Raw genomic sequence first — 23,997 nt, 5'->3', positions numbered from 1 at the left:
CACTTCTGGCCATTCCCCGTGGTGACAAATCAGGTTGAATGTCGCAGGATTGAGAGACCACTCGTTGTTGTCCATATGTCTGCGACTGAGAAAGTCCGCCTCCGTATTGATAAATCCTGGGATATAAACAGCCTTGAGAGATATCAGGTTGTTCTCCGACCAGGCCAGAATCTGATTCACTACCTGCCAAAGTGATGGGCTGCATGTGCCTCCCTACCTCTGAATATATGAGACTGACGTCTTGTTGTCTACCCTTACTAGACAGTTCTTCCCATATATCTTGCTTTGAAAATAACGTAGAGCACACAACACTGCCTTCAGTTCTAGATAGTTCGACGAATTTCTGGAAGTTGGTATGCTCCAGGTCCCCTGGGCTAACTGGCCCTCGCAGGTTGCTCCCCAACCGTGTCTGCTGGCATCCGTTGTGATAATTATCGGAATCTCTGGTACCAGATGCATCCAAGACTCTATATTGTCCTTCACTAACCACCACTGCAAGCTGTTCTTCATCAGAGGAAGTATTTGAATTCGTTGGTTCATATGTTCCTTGTTCCATTGGGCTAGGAAGCCCAGTTGAAATGAAATTCCCTCGTGTGGTAGTGTGACCAAGGTAGCATAGGTATGGTCGCCGTAAGCATACCTATTAGTTTGAGACATTTCCTTGCCGAACATGAAGTGGTTAGAATCATATTCGAGACCCTGTCCTGAATTATCGTGATCTTCTCTGTCGGAATTGAAATTGAGTTGATATGTGTCTGAAATGGAGCTCCAAGAAAGACTAAGTCTTGAGATGGCTCTAGTTGACTTTTCGCTTGATTGATTATCCAACCGAATCTGGTCAGAGTGCGTAGAAGGATAGATCTGTGATGAAGGAGAAGTGTTCGGTCTGCTGCTACTAGGAGGAGATCGTCGAGATAATGATATAGACGTAGTCCCTGCGTTCTGAGTAGAGCGTCCACCGATACCAACACTTTTGTAAACATTCTCGGGGCGGTCGAGATCCCAAATGGAAGGCATCGGAACTGGTAGTGATCTTGATCTAAGGCGAACCTCAGGTAACGTTGCATGTCGTCTCGGATTGGAATGTGAAGGTATGCGTCTTCCAAATCGACAGACAGCATCCAGTCTCCCTTAGTTATCGCATGACAGATAGTTTGAAGCGACTCCATCTTGAAACTGTCTAACTGAATATGTCGGCTTAGCCTCTTTAAGTCTAAGACTGGGCGTAGCTTTCCCAATTTCTTCTCCACCAGAAACAGTGGGGAATAAAAACCTGACCTCTTTGTTGTAAAGGTACCAGAGATACCGCATGTTTGTTTATTAACTCTGCCACGTATGAGTATAAGATGTCTCTCTTCTCGGATGATTTCGGAATTTTTGTTGGGGTAAAGTTGTCTGTCGGGATTCTCCTGAATGTCCAAGAATGTCCCTGTGCCACTGTGTTTAATACTGTAACAATGTGTGGTGTTTGGTGCACACTCAGAGTATTCAGATTGTTGGTGATCCGCAGTATCACCAATAATGCTGATATATCCGATTATGTGGTGATCTGCGGAATCACCAATAATACGGATATTTATTCGTAACTCTGGATAAAGGGTATAATGACAGTGGAAAACCCACCACACTGATATCTTTAAGAGGACTGGCTACCTCTAAAAGAGAAACGCAGTGTGTGCGATTCTGCGACTAGATGACGTAACGCTAGAATCGCATTCCCCAGCAGCAAGGATATACTGGGGAACTACTGAGACCTCCGCAAGGAGGGATTCAGCAGAATAAACCCTTTAGTGGGAGAACCACTAAAGGGGGCAAAGTCAGTCGGAAACGGTTCGGTAACAAACTGGCTGCGAGGTACCGAATCGTGAAACAGAGAGCAGAGTCAGAAATCTAGCCAAGGTCAGTAACGGAAATCAGATAGGTGGAGGTACAAAGTCAGAAAGCCGAACTCGTAGTGAAATAGACAAGCAGAGGTTCGGCAACGGGAGATCAGAAAATGGCACAGATAACAATAGTGCTTGCGAATATATTGGCAAAACCAATATATGTCGCAGATCAGGAAAATAACAAATCTGACTGTTGTGGGCTAGTTACGGCAAGCCGCACTTGGCCCACGATGGTACTGACTGTCAGATCGCTATCTGGCTGACTATTAGATCAACTGACGGGCTGACTATAACAGAGATCAGGTTACATACAAATATACAATAATCAGGAAAACAACAAAGACTGACTGATGAGAGACAGGAGCCTTGCTCCAGCTAGGACTGTCTCTCTTGGATCTAGCTAAGGTCTGAGGGCTATCACAAAGTAACGCTTACTGCAGACAACTTGCAACTGACAGAATGCCTGCTTTTATACTGTGCTGGGCTCAAACAGCCCGCCCAGCCACTCAGCCAATCACAACACAGCTCAAGGACCTTGCAGCACAGCTCAAGGACCTTACTGAGGTCAGCTGACCAGCTGGTCAGCTGACTCTCCTCCTAAGAGTATAAAAGGCTTTATTGCACACGCGCGCAGCCCCTACGGGGTCCAGACTGGATTGAGGATAGCTTTGGTGTGTGACAGGCCCTGAGGCCTGTGAGGGAAGAACCGGACCACAGCCTCGACGTAAAGTACGCCGAAAGGCCTGTGATCGAACGGTGGATCGCACCGCCGATGCGGACGTTTCTCCGCGTTCCGCATGCGACCATGTGGTGGATGGTGCCGCTGATGCGGAAGCGGACAAACCGCGTTCCGCTTGCTGAATGCGGTCAGGCTGTCGTCTTATGACAAATACCCAGTGAGAACTGATTTCTGACTTCCAGACTTCGCTGTAAGTTTTTAATCTGGCACCTACAGGGACATTTTGGACATGCGTACCATCAAAAATATTTATTTTGATTTGAAGTAGGCTCCGAAGTCTTCTGCTTTGTTGCTCTATTGAAAGAAGATTGGCCACCTTGCCAATTCCTTTTAACATTCTTGCCTGGTCTGTACGATCTTGCGTTTCTAAATCTGGTTTGTTGCTGAGAAGAAGAAGAGGTAGGGAACTGTTTGCCCAGTCGTCTATCTTGAGGAATGAGGCCTGATTTTCCGCCTCTGACCCTACTGATTGCAGAGTCCATTTTCTCCCCCCGAACAGGGCTTTGCCATCATAGGGAATCTTGCACCAAGGGAGTCGTGAGTTGGTATCCGCCGACCAGGATTTCAGCCATAGCGAACGCTTAGCCGTGACAGCTAATAGCATTGCTCGAGATGAATTCCTTACAATGTCAAAGGCAGCCTCGCCGATGAAGTCGCCAGAAAGCTTCAGATCTTATAATGAAGAAGTAATTGACAGGCTCCACCAGCCGCAAGATATACTTTCCTCAGGTCCATATCAGTTTTCCCCTGAAGGACATCCCTAAACGAGATTGCATCTTCTAAAGGAAGTGTCATATGCTTCGCCAACCTTATAATAGAGGCATCAACCAAAGGTGCATTATCTAAAGGTTTAGATTCCTGCTCTCCTAACGGATAAAGTTTTTGAAGTCTGTTAGAAAGTGGAGGTTTCTTTTCCAACTTTTGCCACTCTTCCTTAATCACTTCATCAATTTCGATCAGAAATGGAAAAGTTTCTTTGGGGATGGTCGTCTGGCTGTAATATCTTTTCTTCTGTTTTGATTTGTCCACCTGATAATCCTGTTCTTCTTCTGATTCCCATTCGGTTTCCATAGCCCTGTAAGAGAAAGTGTTATAAGGGCCCTGCCGTAACATAGATATTACGGTAGCTAAGACTACTCCTGGGCTTTTCTTGTGGTTGAAGAGATGAGTGAACTGTGACACCACACTTAAAAAAAAAAAAACAGCAAACAGGAAGCTTCCCCATATTGGAGCATTGGATTTGGTAAAGTCTTAAGCCAATGTGTTGACTCACCACACAGCCCTGCACCCGACATGTGTCTCATATGACTGTCTATAAGTAAGCTTTAGGTTAGCAGGAATGGTTGCATGGCCACTAGAGATGTAGCGAACGGTTCGCTGGCGAACGGTTCCAGGTGAACTTTGGGGGTTCGCGTTCGCCTGGACCAAGCAAACTTTTGCAGAAGTTTGATTCGCCCCATAATGCACTATGAGGGTCAACTATGACCCTCTGCATCACAGTCAGCAGGCACATTGTAGCCATTCAGGCTACACTAAGCCCTGGAGCCCCCCCCCCCCCTTATATAAGGCAGGCTCGCTGGCCATGACACTCACTTGTGTGCCTGCTGCAAATAGACAGACTAGGGAGAGCTGCTGCAGATTTTTTTCTCCTAGGGAAAGATTAGTTAGGCTCTTGGCTTGCTCCCGGCTGATTGTTATTGCTAAAATAGCACCCCTCAACAGCTCTTTTGAGAGCTAATGTTTTCCTGATGTGTTTTTGTGTGTGTGTGTGTGTGTGTGTGTGTGTGTGTGTGTGTGTGTGTGTTGCTCACTGACACTGACATTATACAGCCCTATCTGTTGCAGCTAGACCTTGGTAATTGTTATTACTGTGCCAGCCAGCCCCTGCCTAACTATCTATACTGGGACACCTACCTATGCCTACCTAACTACTGGGGCACCTACTTACCTATACGGGGACACCTACCTACCTACCTATACTAGGGGACCTACCTATGCCTACCTACATACAAGAAGATAATAAGGTTGTTGCTTCATTGTGGACAGACCAAATTTGATCAGCTGTACAGTCACTGTTGTGCTATCATTGAGCTACCACAGCCCGGCGACCATATGGGCTTGAAAACCGCCACGGCCTATACTCTGGCCACGGTGCGCACCAGTCCAGCACAGCCGTCACTACGCAAACAGCTGTTTGCGGTGCGTTACACAATGAGTTTGGTGTGTCAGTGTGAAGCAGAACTCTAATTACACTCCCTGATTGATGTATACACATGCAAGATGTTTGTGATGATTTGCTCAGCTGCCTGTGCAGGCAGCCAGCCTTTTGACCATTGTGTAGGTTTGCATGCTGCAGGACTCTGGAAAGAAGAGCTTCTGTCAGTTTTGCAGCTTGTGCTTGCAGAGGAATTTGCATACGTTGTCATGCAAATTGCCTGGCCACATTCATTGGAGGCGTGTACTATAAGTACTATGTCTTTCCCACAATGCTTCGCTGTTCATAAGGATTTCGTCCTATGTAACACTCCTGGTGGGGTGTCAGCCTTGCTCTCTGTTTGAACATCAGCTTAGAGTAATTCCTGAATCTGCGCTAGGCAGATTTCCCTAGTGCAGTTAGGATTGTATTATCTGTATTGCCTGTTCTGTCTTGTCTTGCCTGTTGCCATTGTCCTATGGTGGTTGACAGGAAATGGTTCTGATCTCTGTTCTTGGAGTATAGCTGGTGCAGCAGTTGCTACCAGCTATCTCTTCTGTTCTGTCTCCTGGGATCGCACTAGCTACTTTTTGCTAGTGCTGGGTATCCTTCTGTTCTGTCTCCTGGGATCGCGCTAGCTACTTTTCGCTAGCGCTGGGGATCCTTCTGTTCTGTCTCCTGGGATCGCGCTAGCTACTTTTCGCTAGCGCTGGGGATCCTTCTGTTCTGCTACTCTGTACCTGGATCGCACTAGCCACTTTTCGCTAGTGCTGTGGATCCTATCTCTCGCTTGTCCCTGTTTTCGTGTGTCTGTCTTGTCTGCTACGCTTGCTGGAGGCTCGGTGAGGTAACCGTTAAGCAAGCGCTCGCGTCCTCTGTTTCATGTTTGTCTGTTAATGGTTAGTTAGGCGTGCTTGTCTCTATTGTGCTTATCATGTGGAGACCGCGCATAACCGCGTGCACTGTTGCGAATGAGTGCGGTGTTCGCGGTTAGCTAGCGTTTGTTATTTTCCGTATCTCCTCATTGTATTATTTGCTGTGCCTTTGCTAACCTTGTATTCTGTCCTGATCTGCCTTGTGTCTCGTCTGGCGATCGCACCTCTCGCGATCGCGTTCCTATTTCATATCTGCTGTTGTGTGTGTGCGGTCGCGGGGTGGCGACTGGATTGGCGCACACACATACAACCTGTCCCTTTGCTCGTTCTCATTCACAATCTTGCGATTGCGTTCTGCGCTTCGTACAATTCCTGTCTGGCATTTGTGGAGGTATAGAGGATTGGTTCCTCTGCACTCCCCAGCGCCATCTGCCGACAGGAATTTCTCTCTACGGGTGCGTAGCACCTTTTGCTGGGTGCCTGCAAATATACGCTTGTGGAGGATTTCCGCCGTGTCAGCGCACGCGTTGTGCGCTGATCACGGAGAAAGTTCCACAATCGTTACAATGTTTGAAAGCACTTTAGGCCTGCAATTTAGCATTCAATGTGATTTCTGCCCTTAAATGCTGCTTTGCGTCAAATCCAGATTTTTTCCCAGGACTTTGGGCATGTATCCCACTCCGCCATGCCCCTCTCCAGGTGTTAGACCCATTGAAACATCTTTTCCATCACTTTTGTGGCCAGCATAATTTTTTCTATTTTTCAAAGTTCGCATCCCCATTGAAGTCTATTGCGGTTCGCGAACTTTTCTGCGAACCGAACCTTCCGCGAAGGTTCGCGAACCGAAAATCGGAGGTTCACGACATCTCTAATGGCCACCTAGCTTTTCATCCTTCCCACCCTTGCCCTGGAATCTTCTAGACTTCAAAGTGCTGTCCTTTGCTGTGTGTGTGGTTGTTGGTATAGTGGTGAGTATAGCTGCCCTGCAAGTGGTGGACCTGGGTTTGATTCCCGGCCAAGGTATGTGAGCTTGCTTTTGACATACTACAAATCCCTGCAAGAAAAATCGGAGGAGGAAGACCTTTTTGCTAGTGAACCTGTAATCCAGGTAATTCGGGTTTGGATATCTGGGAGAAATCCGCGGATATCCGGGTCGGTGGTGAAACTATCTGCAGATAGCTATCCGGGTATCTGCCCAACTATCTGGAATCCGGATCTGACCAGATAGGGTAAAAATGGTCGGATACCCGAGTTACCCGGATACCCAAAATCCGGATGAGCATCCCTGCTTATGTCACATCAGATCAACGCTTCATGGTCTGAACATTAGTATGGTTGACAAAGGCATGTACTTGGCTGCCTTGCAGTTACATATGAATTAGCAATGTCATGCATCCATACAGACACATAGGGCCAAACCCCACTAAAGGTGATAAGTAGCTGGCAGATGCGAGCTACTTATCACCTTGCCATCACGCGAGGATTACCGGCAAATCCTATTACCAGTTTCCTTTGTGCAATGGTCGATCGTTAGAGAGCATTACTCAGACGGAAGCCCGAGCGATGTTCCCATATCTTCGGCGATAGGGAGCAAGGTTTTACACAGTGGCGCTGTCCTTTAGCACTACGGCACTGCTGCCTCGCTCTCCGTGCACACAACCGCTTAACACCCGCCGCCATCTTCCTCCGCTGTATCTGGGGGTCTCTGTTAATAAGGAGATCCCCAGAGCTCCCCATTGGGCCACTGCACATCACAGAAGCCCCCTGCAGCTGTGCTGTCAACCCTCAGTAATTTACCTACCACTGCTAAACACCCGCCCCCTCCCGCCACAACGACACAATTACCATTAAACTGGTCCAGACAGTGGACCAGTGGGAAGCCCTGGCATGAGCTTTAAAGATGCTTTGCCGGGGCTACGATAACAGTAATTACAATAACAGTGCATAAAAATGACAATTGGATAGTTTGTAAAGAATTCGCTGGTTGTAAAGAATTCGCTGGCCAATTATATCGCGCAAGCGAGATCTTTACCACCAAGGGGGGATGCATTAAATTTGATTATGCAATTGTTATGCTCACCGTCATGGCATCAGGAATTCTGGGTCCAGTAGTGCACACCGTCCAGCCCGCACTCTGCTGTCTCTCTCGCAGCGGGTGATGCGTGAACGCGGAAATTCATAAGCGTTCAAGCGTACTAAAGGTCGCATCTGTGCATGCGTGAAATTCAAAGTTTTGGCACCCAAACACAGGGAATGGCCTATAAAAGGCAGTTCCACCGTGCACCAGTTGCTGACAGTTCGTGCAGCTTGGCTAGCTCTAGTCTCTGTGCCTGAGCCCGCTTGTATCCTGACTGATCTTCCATGTTTGGCCCTTGGCAACCTCCTGACTATGATTGATTGCTGCCTGTCCTGACCCCTGGCTAGTTCTCTGTTTATGCTTGTCTGCTGTCTGTCCTGACAATTGGCTTGTTAAACATTTATGATTGTCCGCTACCTGCCTCGACCCTTGGCCTGTCCTGACTAAGAGTTCTACATTACGATGTCAATTGTTCTCCAAACCACTGTTAGGGTTTCTCGGAGTGCAACCTGGTGGGCAGTAGGCAGCGAAGTCCATCGTTCCTTTTGGGGGGATGCTGGTGAAAACCTGTGGTCACTTAGACTCTGTGCTCTGGAAGACTCTGACCTCAGTGGGGAGGTTAACAGCACACCTGAAGAAGTCATAACAGCAATGCTCCCATCACCTAATTTAAGATCATGCCAGTTCTGCACTAGCATATGGCCCATAGAGCTTTATTAACTGAGACTTCTCCAAACATTCCCAACTGGAAATGTCACAGGCAATTCAGTGAACTTAGTCTAGATGTTAACAAGACAAAAATTGCTGCCTGTAATAATTTGCAACCCTCATGCTTTATATTGATTCAGTGGACATACCTGAAAGGTTAGTACATTGGGATTTGTGTAATTCCAAATTCATGCAGGCATGTGCAACCAGACTACTTTTCTGATCTGTTGGGCATGTTTCATGAGGGTCTGACTAGCTACTTCTTTCATGAGGGTATGATCTGTTACTGGGGTCTTTTATTGGGTGTTTTACACTGAGATTACTGTAATCTGATTGATTACTGAGTCTTTCATATGTGTCTAATCAGTTATTGGATGTGCCCAGGGGTGTCTTTTCAGTTACTGGGTCTTTCATAGGTATGTGATCTGCTTCTCATTTTTTCACATAGGGTTTACCAGTTCCTGGGTTTGCTTGGCGGTTTGTTCAGTTATTGAGTTCTTTCATGTGGGGAATGATCAGTTACAGGAGTCTTTCAATGGGGGTTCAATCTATTAATGGAGTATTGCACGGGGGTCTGATCTGTTAATGAGTCTTTTGGGATTGTCTGATATGCTACTGGGTCTTTCCATGGGCATCTGATCTGTTAGTGGGGCTTATCACGAGGCCTCCTGGAAGAGATTATTTACTTATTTACATCATATGACAGCTTTTCTCCATCAGTAAGCAGCCTTGCCAGTGCGGTAGTCCTCCACCTTCCCCCCCTCCCCCCCCCCCCCCGGTTTACTCTCTCTGCCTTCTCCTCTGTGTCTCTGTATCTCTCTCTAGTCCCTCTCACACACACGCACCATGTGCGCACACACACACACACACACACACACACACATATCACTATGCTATGGCTCTAGGCCAGCCTTTCAGCATATTTAACCACTTCCTAACCACAGGTTTTCCCCCTTAAAAACCAGAGCACGCTCCTTCCATTCATTTGCCAATAATGTTATTGTTATTAATTACACAGAAATGATCTATATATTCTTTTTTTCACCACCAATTAGGCTTTCTTTGGGTGGTACTTTTTGCTAAGAATACTTTTATTTTACATACCGGTACATTTTAAAGAGAATAATAAGAAAGAAAATGAAAACATTAATTATTTCTCAGCTTGGCCGTTATAGTTTTAAAATAAAACATGCTACCGTAATTTAAACCCACACATTTTATTTGCCCATTTGTCCCGGTTATTGCAACATTTAAAATATTTGCCTAGTAAAATGTAAATGTATGGCGCCAATATTTTATCTGGAAATAAAAGTGCTTTTTTGTCAGTTTAGTGATTTTTAGTTCTATGGGCTTGATTCACAACGCAGTACTAACCTAGTTCGCACGCCTAAAGACTTTGGGTTTGATAAGTAGGGTGCTAACTAGGTTAGAACCGTTTTGAAATAAGCGTGCGAACAGTTAGCACTGCTTTGTGAATCAAGCCCTATATATCTAATAAAAATATTTTATTTGCAAAATTAACAGTAATATACCCTCATGATATACATATTAAAACGTCTATAAGGTAACTATTTATGTTTAATATAAAAGAAAGCCAATGCACAGGATACCTTTCTCTAAGGGAGTGCAGCTCACCAAAGTTGTAGTTGTATCATCACAAGATAAGGCAGAAGCGATGGTGCACATCCAATTAAAAGGTTCTTTTTATTTCTTCCATTAAAAAGGTTAACAATTACATGGCATATTCGTACATCAATTGGAGAGAGGTACAGGCAGCCAGAGGTCTACAGCCGTTTTGCGCCGTATATAGTGTGGCACATCATCAGGACATACATATTAAAAATTCTATAAGGTAACTATTTATGTTTTGTTTTCTTTTAATGGTGTCTTTTTTTATTTTTTTTAATAAGTGTTTTATTTGGGTAACTATAACGTAGGGGTTTAATGGGTTAAAACGTAATAAACAATATGTATAACTATATATAAAGTGTATGTGTGTGTATGTTTGGGTGCATTTTACTTTTTGGCCACAAGATGGCACTACACTTAACTTCTGAGCACAGTAAACAGTACTCAGAAGTCGTTAGTGTATATGTTTATGTAAATGAAATGCTGGCGTCAGCGTGATGCCAGCTTTTCATTCATCGCGGGAACAGCGATCGGGATGGGAACAAGCTGTTCCCAGTCCCTGATCACCTTATTGGCGGAAGTGAGGCGGAAATGAACAGCAGCGGTGCGGCAATCGTGAGCAATGAGGTAGATAACGTGGGTGTTGTGCAGGGGGCGTAATTCCACGATGCAACGGTCGTGTAGGAGTTAAAGTGAACCTCCGGACTAAAAATCGACTCAGCAGCACTGAAAAGGCTTGGTGTTTCTTTAACAGTTTCACAGTATCAGAACTTTGTTTCTCTTATACAAGCCTCATTTTTAGCTGCACAGAAGAAAACTGCCCGGGCTTTTTTCCCCTTATGCTGTGCAAAGCATAATGGGATTTCAGATTTTTTAGTTCTCGTTCTGCTGTTTTGGTGCAATTGTTTTTTTTTTACATTTTGAATTTGACATTTGAAGCCTAGCGTGTGCAGCTGGGAGGGGTTATCAGGACACAGGACAGTTGGAACTGTGACTCCTGCTCCCTGTCACCTCCTTTCAACCAAAAAGATGGCTGCCCCCATGACAAAGATGGCAGCCCCCATAAATCACAAACATTTGCCTGTTCTTTTAAAACAGGGTGGGTAAAAGATTATATTACCTATCTATTCTAATTAACATAACTAATGTAACTTGATGACAGTATGTTTGTTTAGGCTGAAGTTCCCCTTTAAGTCTACCTCTGGAGGGACCCCCAGGTAAAAGAGAGAATTACTGGTACTGAATAACTGGGTTGTAATTCTCTCTTTAACCCTTTATGGAAATGAGCAAGGCGTACATTAATACCCCTATACTCATTTCACCCGAGGATGCGGGCATATGGGGGTCTCTTGTTAATGGGGAACCCCAGATGCCAGCATGAACCCTCCAAAGGCCCCCCTTCCGCCTGGGCACTGGATGTGGGGAAGGGCTCTTGGGGAGAGGGGGAGGTTTTGCTGCCACTCTCTTTTAGAGCCCCCCCACACACACACACACATCATGGACCAGGTGGGCGAGTATAGCTCAGGGTGCGGAGCCCCACAAGGTCTGTGCTCTGAATTCTAGCTACATTATCAGCCTGCGAGGCAGGGCTGGATATACCATAAGGCACTGTAGGCACATGCCTTCAGGTGCCTGATTTTGAAAAGGCAGCTCACTCCTACCTAATACTTGGGGGCACGTCTTAGTACTTAATACTGATGATAGCTCTGGCTAGTGGCTACTTAATACTACCTAATACTAAGGGACACGTGTAGCTACCTATGACAGGCAAGGGAACTAAGAGAGAAGTGATAGCTAGGCCAGCTAGCACACTTGTGGTGCAGTTCAGCGGGTGTTTGTAGGTTTGTGGAGGGCAAAGTCTAGGTTGCCAGGATATCTGTGCCTATAGGCTGTGATGTAAATCCGGGACTGCTGCAAGGGGTTAAAGAGGCTTAACGCAAATTGTGGCATTTGGTACCCATTAACAAGGGGACCTCCCGATCCCCCCACCCTTCCTTTCCAGGTGAAAAAATGGGTATAGGAATAAGAGTACTTATGAACCCCTTACCCATTTCCACAAAGGGTTAACATCAATTAGAAATGTAACAGCAAAAAAAAAACCCTTCACTCATTCAACAGGGGCATTCATGCTCAAGAGGATTTAATGACAAAAAACATGTAAAAAAAAAAATAGACTTCAGAGTCTCTTTAACAAACCTATCATATTTAGTGATTATAACCTGTATAGGGGCTTTGCTGTTTAATTACTAAAAAGTTGGCGTATTAAAAAATAAACCATTACTCCAAATGTGTCTACATTTTGTATGACTCTTAATGTGTGTATAGCTGTTCATTGTCCCACTCCCAGCCAGGTAACCCTGCTGGGGGCAATAGCAATCGCCTACAGTGGAGTTTTTGGGGGATTGCTACTGAATGTATATTCCCCACCACACACACACAAAAACACGCACACACACCCACACAGAGTTTGAGGCCTCCTATTCCTCCCCCTTACCTCTCTTCAGTTTAATCCAGCCAGGCTGGGCTGGCTACAAACAAGGGAGCATAGAGAGGTGGATGGTCAATCCCACCAATCCTGCTCTTTATGATCCGGTGTTGGTAATGTCAGCACAGCTCTGGGATGGTGAGTGCAGACTTATGAATCTGTGGCAGCTACCTCTTAGCACACTCACCTCAGTTTCGTGCATAGTGTACATAGTGCTAATTACAGCCCTGATATTATTATTATTATCTATTGTATTTATAAAGCGCCAACATATTACGCAGCGCTGGACAATAAATATATACAATGATACAAGGATGACAGACATAACAAGGTTATACAACATAGAACAAAGTTATACATGCAAATTGTACAAAATACATCATCATGCGATATGGGCTGGTTAGATAGGCCCAGTAATACAAGTACAGGCTGTCATAGGACAGGAGCACATGATCCTGTAGATTACACTAGGGAATGGAGGACCCTGCCAGAGGCTTACAATCATGCCATGCAGTCAGTACCAGTTCTGTATCAACTGCACCTTATAGCCAGCCAATACCCATGTTGTTAACTGCTGTTACTCTTTATTGCTCTGAGCTCTGGTTCTTGTTAGCAGCATTTAAACCTTAATATTGATAGGTTGAAACTACTGAAATTACATAAAAATCTGCCACAAGAAATTTTCTCACCTTGTAGCTGTAAGTTGTTAAATAGCTGAGGTTAGGTACATTGAAATCACATGATGTATCCTTATACTGACGCTCCAGAGTAGAGATTTGCAGTACATATTCGCCTGGACTCCCATAAATATATTCTGGCTCTTCGCAGTTTATGCTGAATTCATTATGACGTTTTAGACTAGTATGCACCTTTTGAACTATAGTTGGTTCTGTAATTGAAACAAAAAATGAACCATATGTAATGAGCATTGAAAAGAGTGATAAGATCCACAATATTCCTAAATAATGAAAATAAAAAGGTAAATTACACTGATGGCCTGATTTACTAAGATATCTCCAGGATCTCACAAAATATCAAGAGGTACCACAACTCAACAAACAGGAAAAAAAAGAAACTCAAGTTCTCATCTGTAACATATCAAAAAGGCATTGGTTCCACATATTTGCAAATGAAGAAGGGTGGAGGCGAGGCGCTGAAAAATTAATATCAGCTCAAAGTATAAGTTACAAAGATTAAATAAATACATGACATATGACATGTCATTTTAATTGTGCTTAATTTTAATCGTGCTTGAATAAACCTTACCTGATCTAAACCCCTGTTTTTCTGGGTGGGTTCATCTTGAGAGGTAAGATACCTCATGTATTTATTTATGTTTTTATAACGTATACTCTGAGAAATATTTATTTTTTCCACCATTCTTCATTGCCCTCCTTTGAAGGTGTCCTTTCCACTAGTGTGGTGCCATCCACAGCTAGTAAGGACCCCAGGAGAGCGACCACCCAGTTCCTGCAGGACCTGGAGTACTGAGCATGGACAGTGTTTTCCCCAAGGTGATATACGATGGTTGCAGCTTCTGCAACCCACCTTTGTGACTATAATTAGAGATGTCGCAAACATCAAATTTTAGGTTCGTAAATGGCGAACGCGAACTTCCTAAAAAGTTTGAGAACCGGGCAAAACTCCATAGACTTCAATGGGCTGGCAAATTTAGAAACATTCAAGGGCCTCAATTCACTAAGATCATGCTGGAGATAATAAGGCAAGAGAAAACTTACCTCCACACAGTGAGAGAGTTATCTTATCTCTTCATTCCTTAAGTTACCTCCTCTGTAGTTAATTTACCTCCTCTGTAGTTAAGTTACCTCCTCTGTAGTTATTTTCACACACAGTTAATTAACAACCTGTCTTTAACTCTGGAGTTATTTTAAGGATCGAAGAGTTAATTTAAAGACAGAAGAGTTAACTTTAGGTTTGCCTGAGGTAAAATGTTTCCTGAGTACTACATGCCTCGTCACCATGGAGATAACTAGAGAAACGTTATTAAAGACAGGAGATAAGCTTAGTGAATTGAGGCCATTGACTCTTTCTGACCACAAAAGTGATTGAAAACTTGTTTCAAAGGGTCTAACACCTGGATAGGGGCATGCTGGAGGGAGATCCATGCAGAGTCAGATCTTAACCCCTAAAGAGCAGAAATCACAGTACATTCCTATATCAAAGGAATAAAGGGCTGCTTTACAATGTCTAGGGTGGTAATGTAAGGGTTATCCCCGCTTCACAGTGACAGATCAAACGCCGCGTTTACCAAGATTGAGCGCTGACAGGTCTGTAAGACCCTTAGGTGGTGTGCGTGTGTGGTGCTGTATGCATGCTCAACTGAACCGACCAAACGTGGTGTATAGCAGAGGCCAGGATGGGAAGTTAATAATGGAACTATACGATGAAGACAAACTGACACGCTCAGTGTACAGCATACATTTTTTTAAGCCTAATCGTGAACTCCTTCATGCCAACTAGTTACGCGACCAAGCAGCCATGCAAGATTGAGTGTAACTGGTCTACAAGGGTGTGTGGGTGCTGCATATGCACTCAACTTAAGCAGACACCAGACAGGCTCAGTCTACAACCTATGTTTTTTTTTCTTAAATCATATGTGTCAATTTTTTTTTTTTTTAATTACTTTGAAAGTTTTTTTTATGAAAAAATGAATAAAAACAAAGCAAACACAAAGTTATTTTTGGAAAAAAATTACAATGCTATTTAAATTTCTTTTCTTTTTTTAAAATTACAATAACAAAACGGTGGCAGCCTGCTAGGCAGTCAATAAAAGTGCAGACTCCCTGAGACGCGTACGTTAAAAAAGGGCGCCGGGAAAAAAGGGCGCAGGGTTTTAAACGATAAGCATGAATAACATTTAAAAAAAAATTGTGCTATATTTTGTTTAAAAATAATGTTTTATAAAGTTATAAATCATTAAATAATGTGTATGAAATCGGCAATTGTAAAAACGTTAATCTTCCCTGTTTAAAAAGTGAAATTTATAATAACGTTTTATAAAACATAAGAATGTTACTAAAGCTATACCTAACCCTACTCTCACACAGAACCCTCCCTGTACCTACCCCTAACCCCTAGACCCCCCTGGTGGTGCCTAAACCTAACCACCTCCCCTGGAGGTGCCTAACCCTAAAACCCCCCTAGTGGTGCCTAACCCTAAAACCCCCCTGGTGGTGCCTAAACCTAAGACCCCCCCTGGTGGTGCCTAAACCTAAGCCCCCCTGTGATAAGCATTAATAACGTTTTACAATATTTTTTAAAAACATTTTTTTAAACATTTTTAAACGAGAAACAGTACAATATTTTTTTAAACATTATTTTTAAACGAAAAACAGTACAATATTTTTTAAAAACATTTTTTTAAACATTATTTTTACTGTTTTTCGTTTAAAAATAATGTTTAAAAAATTATAAATCATTAAATAATGTGTAATAATGAGAAGCAGTTATAAAACATTAAAAGTCTCCGGGCGCTGCTTTTAAAACGTTATTTTTCTCCGGCGCCCTTTTTTCCTGTTGGGCGCCCATTAAACGATATTTATTATGGGAGTGAATGGCGGCGCCCTTTTTGTCCACCTGCCTCATGCGCCCAAATTTCCTGCCTCCCCCTGAGACACCACCATGGTGTCCTCGTATCTAGTGCCTATGTTCCAACTGCCACTCTTAACACTGCGTTTACCAAGACTGAGCACTAACAGGTCTGTAAGGTCCTTAGGTGTGCGTGCGTGGTGCTGCATGCGCGCTCAACTGAAGCAGATACCAGACAGGCTCAGTCTACAACCGATTTTCTTCAAGAACAAGCGACACACATGCTAACCTAGAAATAAAAAACACATATATAAGTAGATAAATACTACTTCTACTTACATAACAGATGTATTGTGCTATCCACGTAATGATTCCTGTGAATTTTATAAAGGAAAAGCAGAAAATCCTATTCTAGGCAGTGGCTATCTTGCCAAGCTAATGCTGACATCATATCCTCCCTGACTCTTGTTTTCCCCCCTCCCTTCTGTTGCTCATTGTGTATTCATTAGCTGCCCTCCTCACATAGTCTACAGACACTCCCACTGAGGTGTATACTAATGACTGCACTGTCTATTTCTTTATTTACACATCCAATCACTGAGTCACCTCAGCCTTGCTTGTAAACACAAGTAATCAGAGGGTGTTTCTGATAAGCAGCTAGATAGGGAAATAAATGAAAGAAGAGGAATATATTATAGATAAAAAGAACTCCCAGCAATTAACTCTTTGGCACTGTTTGGCACTAGGGCCAGTGCTCCTAAAGTATGCGATAACTACAAACCATAACAGCAGAAAAAGTTTTGCAAGTTTTGAATGCAGGATTAGCATCTTTATCACTTAAAACAATCAGACCAGTTGCTGTGGAAATTTGATTTTTATGGTAACAATACTGCTTTAAAGCATATGTGTCAATTTAAAAAAAATGTTTTTTGAAAGTATTTTATGAAAAAATGTATCTAATTCATTATCACTATAAGTGGGCACAGTCTGTGCACTATCAGACAGACACTGAGAATATGCTCCAGGTGGTGAGGTCAAACACAATACAGTGATAACACAGGCCCTGGAGGAGCAGTGGTGATAGTGCTCTGCTTGTGTGCTTTTATGTGCCACACAATTCAATGGGCTCAATTCTGGTAGCGTTTAGTAAATAATTACCTCATGAAATTGGGTTTACCTCATGAGAGAAATCAACTTTTGAATTCTGGTAGTTTAAGTAAAGTTTTACCTCATGTAATTTCATGAGGTAATTCATGTGGTAATTTTCTACTATAAATGTGTGGTATTTAGTAGTGAAATACCTCACACTTGAATTCTGAAGTGAAATAAGGTGCGTGTTTGCATGTCTTTTACCTCACATAATTAGACCTACCTCTACCACATGATAAATGCAGTGCTGTGACAGAATTGTGATATCTGTCACATAACATGGAGCCTTTTCAGCTTGTTTTTTGTTCCAACCCCTCCCCCCCCCCCCCTCCCGACTCCCAGCCTCTAAAAGTGCTCCGACCTACCACCCCCCACGACCCCCGTCCTCTAAAACAGTGCTGTCCCATTTTTGCGGGCTCGGAGGTTTTTTTTTCAGACCACGTGGTGGAGGGCCGGCCACCCCCACAAAAAAATTTTTTGCAGCAGTTTCACCACAAAATGCAATTAGAGTGATAGCAGATTCTCCAAAAAAATGCAATCAGATTGGCAGCAGATATCCCCACAAATGCAACGAGATTGGCAGCAGATTTCCCCACAAATGCAACGAGATTGGCAGCAGATTTCCCCACAAATGCAAAGAGATTGGCAGCAGATTTCCCCACAAATGTAACGACATTGGCAGATTTCCCCACAAATGCAACGAGATTGGCAGATTTCCCCACAAATGCAACGAGTTTGGCAGCAGATTTCCCCACAAATGTAACGAGATTGGCAGATTTCCCCACAAATGCAACGAGATTGGCAGCAGATTTCCCCACAAATGTGACGAGATTGGGAGCAGATTTCCCCACAAATGCAACGAGATTGGCAGCAGATTTCCCCACAAATGTAACGAGATTGGCAGATTTCCCCACAAATGCAACGAGATTGGCAGATTTCCCCACAAATGCAACGAGATTGGCAGCAGATTTCCCCACAAATGTGACGAGATTGGGAGCAGATTTCCCCACAAATGCAACGAGAGTGGGAGCAGATTTCCCCACAAAAGCAACGAGATTGGCAGCAGATTTCCCCACAAATGCGACGAGATTGGCAGCAGATTTCCCTACAAATGCAACGAGATTGGCAGCAGATTTCCCTACAAATGTAATGAGATTGGCAGATTTCCCCACAAATGCAACAAGATTGGCAGATTTCCCTACAAATGCGATGAGATTGGCAGCAGATTTCCCCACAAATGCGACAAGATTGGCAGCAGATTTCCCCACAAATGCAACGAGATTGGGAGCAGATTTCCCCACAAATGTAACGAGATTGGGAGCAGATTTCCCCACCAATGTGACGAGATTGGCAGCAGATTTCCCCACAAAATCAACGAGATTGGCAGCAGATTTCCCCACAAATGCGACGAGATTGGCGGCATTTATCCCCAGTTAGTGGGGGTCCCAGAGCTGAGGAGGGGGGCACAGCGCAGGAAGGGGGGAAATTGTGCAGAGCAGCGGGGAGGGGGGGAAGCTTCCCCCCCCTCCCTCACCTAGGGCCCCCCCCCCCTTCCGCGCTCCCCCCCTCCCTCCAAAAGTGCAGCCAGACAGCGGCAGCAGCGAGGAATCACTTACCGGCAGTATCATAGCAATAGCGCTGCGTGCCGCTGGGCTGGTCTCCGTCACCTGCACTGACCAATCACGCTCTCGCAGGAAGTACTGCGAGAGCGTGATTGATCAGTGCAGGAGACGGAGACCAGTCCAGCTGCATGCAGCGCTATTGCTATGATCATTGCCAGTAAGTGATTCTTCGCCGAGTCGCTGCTGCCGCTGGCTGGCTGCACTTTTGGAGGGAGGAGGGGAGCGCAGAAGGGGGGGCCCCTAGGTGAGGGAGTGGGGGGAAGCTTCCCCCCCTCCCCGCTGCTCTGCACAATTTCCCCCCTTCCTGCGCTGTGCCCCCCTCCTCAGCTCTGAGATCCTCAGGAGGCGGGCTGGCCGGGGCTTCTTCCAGCAGTCGGAAAAATACCTCACTGTTTTCCCCCTGCATGTCGGTGATTTAGCGACTGTAAGCAGCAGGTGGGAAAATGTACCAGAATTAAGAAAAGCAAAAAAAAAATAATGTGTGAGGTATTTTCCCGACTGCTGATTACTTTGCCTCGCACAGCTACCAGAATTGAGCCCAATGCTACTAGAAATGAGCACAGGTGTGGCTCACTGCCATTGGGCTCTGTCTGTGCACTATCAGACAGACACTGAGAATGAAGTTCAAACCCAATACAGTGATAATAACAGATGCCCTGGAGAACTATTGTGCTTGTGTCTAATGTGACACACAATTATAGTGGGCACTGGGCACAGCTCTGGATGTTTGCCTATGGGCTGTGGAGAGTCGCACGCACACACACAAAAAAAAAAACCAGCACAAGGATGAAGTAGCCCTCAGAGTCAGAAGGAGTGATTAAATAGCAATCAGCCAGCGAGGATCAAAATAAACAAGCCTAGCTAACGCTTTCCATATCTCCAGCTAGCTTTGTCCCTTGCTCTCACTATTCCAGCCGAAGACAGGCTGGAACATGACGGGAGTGACGTGAGTGAGGGAGTGCAGGCTGATTGTCTGCCATGTGCCTACTGACTGTGATGTAAAGGGTCAAAGTTTAGCCCAATGATGATGTATGGGGGTGGGTTGAATAGCGGCATGTGCTTGCCACTCATGGCGAGCGCGAATACACGATCTTCGCCAAATAGTGCTCGCCAGTGAATTATTTGGGCCATCCCTAACTACTTTTAGAATATTGAGCTAATGTTATCCTATGAAACTGCACCTTTTGGCTTCTGGTCTTGTCTTTGTCACACAGGCTACCGTCACTGTGGTCCCCCCCACAGCGACTACCCCTAATTCTACATATTTGCAAATGTAATTTTAAACAGGGGCATCTCACTTAGACTCCATTCATCGGAAACCCCAAAAAGTTATCGTAATTGCCTAGCGATTGCGATTTTGCATTGAGGTGTTCGCCATTTTTTTTCTGTGATAATGCTGCATGCAGCATGTTTACAATTGAGCCACAATCACTGCAGTGTTAGTAATCCCATAGGTTTACATGGGCTGTAGCACTTTGCTGGTCGCCAGCGATCAACAAAGTGCATAACATGGGCTCAAAATTTTCTAGTGTGAATGAGGTCTAATGATACCTTCTTAGTTCCTGTATTGGACTACAGCTATATTTGGGAACAAGCTTGCAAATCAACATTGGGAGTAAAGCCTAATAGTCACACTCTAAGGAGCATTGCAGTAAGCAACCATCCACAGCAAACACCACTTAGCGAAACCACTCTGTGAGAGAAAGCATACATCAATGACATTATGAATAGAAAGGGACGCACAAGTCACTCAGAACTAGAGTTGGGCCGAACGGTTCGCCTGCGAACGGTTCCATGCGAACTTCCGTGGTTCGCGTTCGCGTCCCGCAGGCGAACCCGGTTCGCGAACCTAAAATCGGATGTTCGGCCCAACTCTACTCAGAACAACTTATAACCAAGTAATGGAATCAAATGATTTACAGGCATATTTAGTTGGAAGATTATAAGTAATCTAGCAAACTTGGACTGGATTTCTGCCCTTGCTTGGGTCACTTTACACCTGCTACTTTGCAAATACTGCTTGTCCGTCTCCCACTGCTTGTCACCTACTTTCTCCTGCCTCTCAGCACAGTGTCTATCACTGCTTGTACTCTACTATCTGTCACCTAATGCCTAACTAACTGTCAACTGCCAAGAGAATCCACTGATCACTACTTGCCTATAGAGATTGCCCGAAGTATACGCCCAGCGCATACTTTGTGGTGAAGAAGGGGTATTTGAGCTCACCCCCTCAGGCAAATACCTAGCATGTTCAATCCGCCCCTATACGTCATCATTGAGCTAAACTTTGACCTCTTACCTCACAGTCAGCAGACACATGGCAGCCAATCAGGTAGCACTCCCTCTCGGACCCTCCCCCCCCACCCCCTACAAAAACGCCAATGTGGCAGACATCTTAGACTTAGAGAGAGAAGGGAGAGAGCATTGCTGAAATTGGGAAAGCTTTAGTTAGACCTCTGTTCTGCCTTTCTAGCTGTTTATACAGCGTCCTTCTCAGGCAAAAAGAGTCCTTCTCAGGACTGGTATTGGTATAGGTTCTGTTTGTAAAGCGTCCTGACTCCTCCTGAGTGAGCATCAAAGGGCCCTCCTCAGGGCTGGTATATACAGACATAGGTTGTATTTGTACAGACTTCTGACTACTGACTGAGCGTCATCGAAGAACCCTTCAGCTCTCACAGGACTGGTACTGACAGACATAGCTTGTATTTGTACAGTGTCCAGACTGTGCACCCAGTGCATCCATGTCTTTGTACAGAATACACCCCGACATCACAAGTGCTATTCTTCTTTTTGTATTTTGATTGTGTTATATATCGTAGACCTCTGCGTCCAGTCTAGGGATGGTCGTAGTCAGCCAACTTCGCTACGCTGGAACTACGCATAGTTGTACGCAATTACACTTCGCAAACTTCGGTTTCAAAATCAGAAACTTTACTACGTTTGCATTTCGTAGACTACGCATTAAAATACGGAAGCTTCGCGTAGTGCGAAGCGTAGTGTATGCGGACGCTTATGCCCTTATGCGGAAAAATTTCCGCAATAATCCACTAAATATTTGCATAGGTGACCTAATATATGCGTACATTCCACCTTCCAATGCGGAATTGTATACGAATAGAAGGGCAATAATGTTTCTGCGCATGCGCAATGATCCCTATAGACGCAGTTGCCGCACGCGTAGTTGACTTCACAATACATACATCAACTACGCATAGCGGGTGAAGTTTTGAATGGCGGTACTACGACTACGCAGAAATACATACGCAATGTTTTTAAACTTCGTCTATGAACTACGATGCGTAGTTGCGGACTCCGACGCGTAGATTAGCACTGGCGTAGTTTACGGGCAACCCTGGTCCAGTCAATGTCTACTGCAGAGTCTGTTGAGGTGCACGTCACAGTCAGACAGGCACACACTCCTAGTGAATCCGTGTACAGAATACACCCCAACATCATAAGTGCTATTCTTATTTTTGTATTTTGATTGTTTTATATTGCAGACCTCTGCGTACTTTCACTGTCTACTGCAGTGTCTATTGAGGTGCACGTCACAGTCAGACAGGCGCACACTCCTAGAGAGTCCGTGTACAGAATACACCCCAAGATCATCAGTGCTATTCTTCTTTTTGTATTTTGATTGTGATATATATTGCAGACCTCTGTGAAGTGATCCAATTCCTCCTCACTGGATGATATAACCTCTGCTGGTGCCTATTGTAAGTCGTCATAAACAAGTGAAGCAGCTGATGACGATGTGTCCATGGATCTGACGTGGGCGCCCGCAAGAAGAGCTGAAGAAGAGGGAGGAGAGTTCAGATGGCGAGACAGAGAGGAGGAGGAGGCAAGTTGTAAGCAGGGAGAGATTGTCGCACGGAGCTAGTGGCACTGCCACACAGCTTGTATCGGCACCTGGGGTCAGCCAGCCAACACGCCCGCCAACTTCGGCTGTAACTACCACCACCAGAATGCAGTCATCCCAAAGCTCACCAGTGTGGCAATTTTTTTGTGTGCCTGTGACAACAGCAAAGCCATTTGCAACCTGTACCAGAAGACTGAGTTGTGAGAAGTCCAACCCCCACTTAGGTACAACTGTTTTGATGAGGCACCTGAGCTCCAAACACTCTGTCAAAAACCTGAGCGGTTCTTGCCTTTTTCATGATTGCTAACTCAGTAAAGGACCAGCCTTTAAAGCGTTGCTATCATATAAATCCGGCATAGCGGGATCTGAACCCTCTATAACAGTAATTATAAATTGACGGTATACCTTGAAATGAATCAGAGCACTCAGTATATGATTTTATATAAAAAATTGTATTTGCTTATCATACAGCATATATACAAAATATTAACAGTTCCAAGTAGTGTTTCCTTTTAACAGTATTCCATCTTATCAAGGATTTATAGCCTAGCGTTCATCAATCTTCTAAGTACATTCAAAAAAGAATATAACAGTTGTGTTATGTAGAATAAGATCAAAAGTAGTCTCACCTGTATCATTAGCTGTGTATATAGTAGCTGTGTAAAACTTGTAGTAATCTTCTTAAAGAGGAACTCCAGTGAAAATAATGTAATAAAAAAAGTGCTTCATTTTTACAATAATTATGTATACATGATTTAGTCAGTGTTTGCTCATTGTAAAATCTTTCCTCTCCCAGATTCACATTCTGACTTGTATTACATGGAGACATTGTTACTGTGGGCAGATTATGGAGCTGTTTCTAGCTGGTCTGGCTTTAACAGACAGCTATTTCCTGTCTGAACATTGTTACATTGTGACAGTTTGCCCAGAGTACCGTACGGTACCAGAGCCTCTTGTGGGAGGGGTTTCAGCACAAAATCAGTCATACAGCGCCCCCTGATGGTCTGTTTGTGAAAATCATTATTTTTCTCATGTAAAAGTGGGTATCAGCTACTGATTGGGATAAAGTTCAATTCTTGGTCGGAGTTTCTCTTTAAAGAAATAGCATAAAAATAGCTTCTAAAAAAAAACTTCTTGCTAACATCTTAACAAAACTTAATGCTGAAAAATTAATAAAGTAAATCACCAGAATATCAAGCATATTACCCCTTCTCTGACATCTCTT

General features: G+C 44.4%; 1 protein-coding gene across 3 annotated transcripts in view; it reads right to left on the bottom strand.

The window, feature by feature from the left end:
* The window catches only part of PTPRC (protein tyrosine phosphatase receptor type C), a 414,848-nt gene that overhangs the window by 70,270 nt on the left and 320,581 nt on the right, over nucleotides 1-23,997 (bottom strand). For all 3 annotated transcript variants that reach the window (XM_068240076.1, XM_068240078.1, XM_068240079.1), the window contains one exon: nucleotides 13,283-13,482. In XM_068240076.1, the coding sequence (XP_068096177.1) occupies nucleotides 13,283-13,482 (200 nt within the window). The remainder of the gene's footprint in view (nucleotides 1-13,282; nucleotides 13,483-23,997) is intronic.

The sequence above is a fragment of the Hyperolius riggenbachi genome, chromosome 6, assembly GCF_040937935.1.
Source record: "Hyperolius riggenbachi isolate aHypRig1 chromosome 6, aHypRig1.pri, whole genome shotgun sequence".
In the NCBI taxonomy this organism is placed as follows: Eukaryota; Metazoa; Chordata; class Amphibia; order Anura; family Hyperoliidae; genus Hyperolius; species Hyperolius riggenbachi.
The sequence above is the reverse complement of the archived record's forward strand: the minus strand, read 5'-3'. Positions and strand labels throughout refer to the sequence as shown.